The sequence below is a fragment of the Homalodisca vitripennis genome, chromosome 3 (genome assembly GCF_021130785.1).
Source record: "Homalodisca vitripennis isolate AUS2020 chromosome 3, UT_GWSS_2.1, whole genome shotgun sequence".
NCBI lineage: Eukaryota > Metazoa > Arthropoda > Insecta > Hemiptera > Cicadellidae > Homalodisca > Homalodisca vitripennis.
Window position 1 is genome coordinate 83,586,448 of NC_060209.1, and position 7,640 is coordinate 83,594,087.

Below are 7,640 nucleotides of genomic sequence, written 5' to 3' on the forward strand. Positions count from 1 at the left end.
CTGGTGTTACACATAAAACTGAGAAATTGGAGATGAAAACTAACAAGTGCTAATAATCCCGTCCGTTTTAAAAATTTGTACACTGCTTGGGACTGTTACTGTATACCAAATTAAACGGAATGCTCCTGCTTTACAAACAATGACTGCTGGTTTGACACATATTAAAAGCTGAGAAAGGAGATGAAAACTAACAAGTGCTAATAATCCACGTCCGTTTGAACAATTTGGCAACACTGCTTGGGATGATACATGTTATTACCAAATTAAATACGGGGAAATGATCATGCTTTACAAACCATATGACTGCTGGTTTACACATTATAAACTGTGAAAAGGAAGATGAAAAACCTAAAAAGTGCTTATAAATTCACGTCCGGTTAAAATTTTGAACACTGCTTGGGATGTACTGTATTACCATAAATAAAACGGAAGTCTGCTTTACAAACAAGACTGGCTGGTTTTCACATTAAAACTGATGTCCTGCTGGTTTAATACATAGTGCTAATACTGTGGGTTAAAATGATTGAAACACTGGTGGTACTGTATACCAAGTTTAACGGAAATGCTCCTGCTTTAACAGGAAGTGATTTGCTGGTTTACACATAAAACTGAGAAAGGAGATGAAAACTAACCAGGGAGTACCTTTGTTATTAAATTTGAGACACGGAATGTCATTGGGATCACATTGGTCGGGATGGCTCCTGCATGTTGTGGTGGTCTAATGACTGCTGGGTTCTTTACACATTAAAACTTGGGAAGTTATAGTTGCTAATAATCCCGTGCCAGGGTTTTTGCTTGAACTCTGCTTGGGATGTTATCTGTCTATACCAAATAAACGGAATGGCTGCCTGCTTTTAACAATTGGACAATGATGCTGGTGTGACACGATAAATTGTGTTTTGTGCTGTGATTATATTTACTAACATGTGCGATTTTTGACGTTCACGTTTTAAAAATTTGAACAAACTGATATGGGATTGTACTGTTATACCAAATTAAAAACGGGAATGCTCTCTGACTTTACAAACAATGGTCTGCTGGTTTACACATAATAAAAACTGAGAAAAGGAGATGAAAAAACTAACATGCAGTGCTTAATAATTTTTCCCGTCCGTTTAAAAATTTGGAACACTGCTTGGGATGTACTGTATACGCTCAAAATAAACGGGAATAGGCTCATGCATTAAAACAATGACTGCTGGTTTACACACTAAAAACCTGAGAAAAGGAGATGAAAAACTAACAAAAGTGATAATAATTCCCGTCCGTTAAAAATTATGTAACGCTGCTTGGGATTTACCGGCATCCAAATAACCGGAATATTCCTGCTTTTATAACAATGACTGTTGGTCTTCACATAAAATAGAGGAAGATGGTGGAAACTAAAAAAGTGGTAATAACTTGATATTTATCGACTTCCAAATAACCGGAATACTCCTGCTTTTCTAAGAAAGATTAAGAGCTAATAATTACGGATATTAATGTTTTGAACGCTATTTGGGATTTATCGGCTACCTAATGACATGTGTGTGTGTGTGTGTGTGTGTGTGTGTGTGTGTGTGTGTGTGTGTGTGTGTGTGTGTGTGTGTGTGTGTGTGTGTGTGTGTTTAAATTATATATTAATATAATATATAGATATATATATTAATGTTTTGTGATTCAATGTTTATTGAAAATTAAATCAGGCTATTGCCACTTATACAAATATAATGAATGTAAATAGAAGTCATGTGAAAGAAATGGCCAAACACAAAATAATTGAATCGTAAAAAATAAGGGCTTTGTGGTGTAATGGTAGCACATTCACCCGGCAAGTGAGAGATCCGGGTTCGAGTCCCGGCGGAGCAAGTACTTTTTGTAATTCAATGTTTATTGAAAATTAAATCAGGCTATTGCCACTTATACAAATTTAATGAATGTAAATAGAAGTCATTTGACAGGTATTTGGTCTTCTGATCATATGTTAGTTTGGTTATTTAAACACATATGTGAAAGAAACGGCCAAATACAAAATAATTGAATCGTAAAAAGTAAGGGCTTTGTGGTGTAATGGTAGCACGCACATTCACCCGGCAAGTGAGAGATCCGGGTTCGAGTTCCGGCGGAGCAAGTACTTTTTGTGATTCAATGTTAATTGAAAATTTTATATATATATATATATATATATATATATACACATACATACATATATACTCTTCGAAGTACTTTAAAGTGTACACAAAAACAGAAACAAAAATTCAGTGCTCATGTTTAATTATCGAGTTGACACAACCCTTCATCGGAACACACTGAATTAAAACATATAAACAGAACTCAAACCAAAAACAAAAGACATAAATATATATATATATATATATATATATATATATATATATATATATATATATATATATATATATATATATATATATTCATATTTGATTTGATTTTGATATAATTATAAATGATGTTTGAGAGGTTTTAAAATCTAAGTAAAAATTTTAAGACAATAAGAATAACTATGCTAAATCATGGAGAGCCCAAAATGTGGTAACTAGCTTTGAACATATAACGTGGCTCAGCGTGGATCGACCGCTCTGTTTTACATCTGAGAGCCGATAATTTATTCCGAACATGGACTAACGCTTGATTCTTCACAAATTGTTTTGTTCTAAATGCAGATTCAAACCATCTGGCTGAGTTGAAAACCTAAACCTGAGTTTCAAAGAAAGCATTCCATGTCATGAATATTTTACGTTCTTATACAAGAGAGCTTTCTTTTCTGTTTCTTCTTTTTTTATGGTTACATACAAGAGGTTGTACTCAGAATCACTTTAATTTATCATGTAAATAATATCATGAGGAAATCTCCATGTATCCTCATTTGTATCAGACAATACAAATGGAAGGGCTTGCTTCCCCGCATTTTTAAACTTCTAATTGTTATTCTACGGTTATGACTATTATTTAAAAACTAATACCAGTACTCGAAATATCATATTACATCCTCTGCATCACATAGCCTACAAGTTAACCAATGTCAGTGATATCACTTTTTTGACCTCACACAGACATTTCTAATTACATACAAATTGATAGACAGTTTATCTGAAGAAAATAGTTCCTGGGTTATTCATTCAATCTCAGAAATTAAACCTTTACTCTCTAAGACCTCCTGCTTCTTATCCGTCTAAAAAAACACTGATTATTTTATGTTTTACAAGCCAATATTAGACTTACAGTTCAGGGATCCAACAACCGCTCCTGTTCCACTGTCTACTCGTACTCAACATCTCGGAGAGTGTTGTGAGGTTTGTTGAGATCATAACGAGTTGTGTGACAACAATGCATCATGCGAGCAACAATATTGAGACATGGTTACTTGTCCTGAAGTCGCCATCCAAGTGCTACTGGTCGAAGTGAAGTACTTGTCTTGCACCTAGAATATAGAATATACTTTATTCCAGAAAATATAATTAACAAAAATTGACATCAGTACTGGTAGGAATTACTAGCCACAGTATCCAGTAAGCGTGGCTAGCTCAACTGAAAGTTGTACTTAATTGTATAATGATCAGTCGAATCTTAACAAGTACATCGTGCGGTTAATCTGCAGTGTGCACACCCCACAGTTATTATAGATTACATTAACATTATTTTAAACATAACATTTTTTAGTTATAAATTTACAAATTACAATCCTTTAATATAAAACTGTACAAATTCCTAAACTAAAATTTGAAAAAAGCTATCAATATTAATAACATTTAAAAGCCAACTTTTCAATTTATTCTCGAATTTCTTTCTATTTTTACAATTTTTATTTCGTAAAGGCAAAAGATTAAAAGATTTTGGACCCAAAAAAAGAAAAACTTTTTTTGAAAATTGACTTATTTACCTTCGGTCTCATGAACAGCCCCAGTATGTCACCTCTTGTTCTTTGATAAACTCTGTCGTTCCTGTTTCCAATTTTCTCATAGAAGATTTGTAATACTTTGGATAAAAATAAATATTTCAGTGGTAATATTCTTAGATATTTATAAATAGTTAATGCAGATTCATATCTTTTCCTTTTTGCAATTATTCTTACGAAGTGGTTTTGTGTTACATTCAACGGTTGTATGGTTATATTTGTCAGCAGCTCCCCATTTTTCTATACCATAATTCAATTTAGAATGAATTAGTGCAAAATAAAGTGTTCTCGTTAATTTATCATCAATAAATTTCCTTAAAAAATAAAAATTTCTGATATTTCTTCTTAAACCTACTTGAATGCTGTTTATATGCGGTTTCCAACTCAGTTTTTCATCAATGCTTATTCCTAAATATTTAATTTGTTCAACTTGTTCGATAATTTCACAATTGCAGTTTGAAATTGCTTGACAATCTAATCTATGAAATTTTAGCACATTATTGAATTGGTATCCTTTTAAGTCAAAATTTATAAACTTAGTTTTAGAGGCATTCAAGACCATTCTGTTGTTTTCACACCATTTCCTGACTTTTATCAAATGTTCTCTAATATGATTCCAGATGTTTTCCTATTGTTTTTCAGAATATCTAATCGCAATATCATCAGCAAACCCTATGAGTTTTCCATTTAATGGTAAACTCAGCAAGTCATTTATGAGAATTAGAAACAACGTTGGACCAAGAACGGAGCCTTGGGGGACGCCTATATTAACAATCTTTGCGTTACTGAATGCATTTGATATTTTAACTTTCTGTTCTCGATTTTCAAGTTAGCCTGCAAACCAGTTTAAAGTATTACCTCTTACTCCTAAGAGTTCCAATTTTTTAAATACAATGTTATAGTTAACCAGGTCAAATACCTTACAAAAATCAATAAAAACTCCAGCTGCTTTATAGTTGTTATTGAAACTAATGTAAATTTGATCTACAAATGTTAATATAGCTCCTTCTGTGTTTTTCCCTTTGATAAAACCATACTAATTAGGACTAAAGAAGTGTTTATTGTTTAAAAATCAATCAACCTGTCTTTCATGCATTTCTCTATAATCTTGGATATTACAGATAAAAGAGCAATCGGTCTGTAATGTTGAATTGTCTTTCGAGCCTTTCTTATGAAAGGGCACAACAATATTGACTCTTTCAGTTTACTTGGGAAAACACCACTGCTTAAACTCAAATTTATTAATGCTGCTATAACGAATCCAACACTTTTTATCAGATGTACAGAAAGAAAATCGCATCCAGTTGACTTTTTATTTTTTAAATTATTAATTATTTTTAACACCTCTTCGCTAAAAACTGGCTTTAAGAATAAAGAATTGTGGCAATTGTAAAAACCAGAAGTATCAAGACCATTGCCCCCAGGTAGGCCTGACTCGACTTTGCCCGGTGCAGATACGAAGTATTCATTGAACATCTGCGCCATTGTTACCGGATCAGATATTGTGTTACCCTGTTCATCTCTTATCTGAGCTATCGATTGTTGATCCTTCTTATCTGTAAAACTATTTATTAACTTCCACTGACCAGCAATATTCCCCTCTTGCAATTCGAATAAGGGCCTATAATAATAATTTTTTATTTCCACAATTTCATTGTCTAGTTTTTCTTTAAAGCGCGTGTAATATTGTTTCAAATGTGTGTCATACGGCCTACTTCTGTTCTTGATTGCCAGTTTATTTCTTATTTTAATTTTCTTTATTATTCGTTCATTTATCCATGGACTTCTCATTTTTGCCCTCACCACTCCAGGTCTACAAAATTTAATCTGACTGTGGTCCTCAATGTGCTTATAAAGAATCTCATAAAACTCATTCAATGCTTCATTTACATCAGTACTTTGTAATACATTATTCCAAATCGTTAAATCACTAAGTTGATTTTTTAAGCTTTCAAAATCCAGAATTTTCTTGGTTAATATGACATCCTTATGGACATTGTTTATTTCGTTCTCAAAAATTGCAACGAGGCCTATTAAAAAATGATCCGGTATGTCAACATTAAATATTGCAGCCCTAAACAAATTGGAGTTTTTAAATCGAATAAATAGGTGATCAATACAGGAAGCAGAATCATTATTTCCTCTGTTAAACTTATCAATCAAACATAAGAATCCGTTATTATTCATAAGCGACAGATAACTGCTGCTTATGTTATTATTAACCAAAATATCTAGATTGATATCGCCTATATAAATTACGTTATAACTTAAATTTGGAATGATGTTTTCTAAATCAAATAAAAAATTGTTTACAGAGAAACTGTGTAACCTGTACAAGCTAAGTAAGTTAAACATAATATTTCTAAACTTAATTTCTAAAACTAACATATCAGCTGATTCAATGGTTAACCCCCATCTCGAACTAAAATATCATCTTGAATGTAAACAATTACGCCTCCTGCTCTATACTGCTCGTTTGTTTTATAAAATGGTTTATAACCAGTAATTTTATAATGTGATACTTCCTCTTTATAAATCCATATTTCAGTCATAACAATAATATCTATCGAATTATTTAACGTATGTACATTGGCCATGAAAGTGTCAAAATGTCTCCTTAAACTCCTAATATTTATGTGAAATATATTTAAACTGTTGGAGTTGGAAGAGAAAAAAACTATCATTTATACTATTTAGAATTACACATTTGTCTACCATAATTCAGTGTAAGAAAAAAACAAAACAACAAAAATACATAAGCATATGCTTGAATAAAGTAAACTAGCATTCTAGGCTAATAAATAATACAGTAAAACAAACAAACATTTTCTAAGTAGTTTTCTAACTATTATTTTCGTAATATTTATTCAGTATTATTTAACTCACATATTACTTCACTTGCCTCACTACTTTCGCTTGGTTCACAGCTTACCCAAGTCGTCCGAAACATCGATCCTGATGCACTTCTCTCCATTTTCCCTCCTCACAAAAATCTTTCCCTCCCTGCTCCACACATACTTGTATCCCTTGGACCGTGCTGCCTCCTTGACTCTGCCTAGAAGCTGTTTATTTTCAGGTGACAGGTGCTCGTTTATGAAGACCTTGTCCTTGTTGAAGTGCCGATTGGTCTTGTCCGCAGTTATTGGTCGTACCTCCTTGAAGGCTTGGAGCCAGTCATCCCGGTCCTGCCTCGTCGTGAACTTCACGATGATTGGCGGTGTTCTGTTTCGGCTGAATGTTGGCACCCTGTGAGCTGCGATCACCCTCTCCTTCTTCAGTTCCAGACCGATTGAGCTCGCAACATCCTTTAGCAACTCCTCCATATTCTCTCCGTTTGTTTCTGGGACACCGTTAATTTCAATGTTGGTCTGTCTAGAATACTGCTCCATATTTCTTAATCTTTGTTCCAAAGTGGCAACGGATTTCTTTAGGACTCTGTTTTCTTCTTTTATTTCTTCCATTTCCTTTTTCTGTTTATTTCAGGCTAGCTTTAACTCCTCCATCAACTCATTGCTCTTGTCAATTTTCTCAGAGAAAAAATCTAGAGAGGTACGAAACTCGGTGAACTCCTTAGCATTACGCCTCAACTCTACAAACATTTCAGATTTAAATGCCTCCAAAGTTTGTATTAGAAATTCTTTGGTGACAGGGGTTGCTGGAGTAGATCTACTACTTGCTATTGATGTAGACTTGACAGGTCTGCAAACAGCGCACTGCCAATCCCTTTTCGCACTTCGAGTTTTAATAG

The 7,640-nt window shown here is 33.3% G+C and overlaps 1 protein-coding gene across 1 annotated transcript; it reads right to left on the reverse strand.

The window, feature by feature from the left end:
* Nucleotides 1–6,813: 6,813 nt before the first annotated feature.
* LOC124358260 lies at nucleotides 6,814–7,281 on the reverse strand. Its single transcript, XM_046810554.1, has one exon. The coding sequence runs from the start codon at nucleotides 7,279–7,281 to the stop codon at nucleotides 6,814–6,816; it is 468 nt and encodes a 155-aa protein (XP_046666510.1).
* Nucleotides 7,282–7,640: the final 359 nt, after the last annotated feature.

Excerpts from the sequence above, each read along its gene's own strand:
- LOC124358260 (XM_046810554.1), bottom strand. The coding sequence starts at position 7,281 with ATGGAGCAGTATTCTAGACAGACCAACATTGAAATTAACGGTGTCCCA.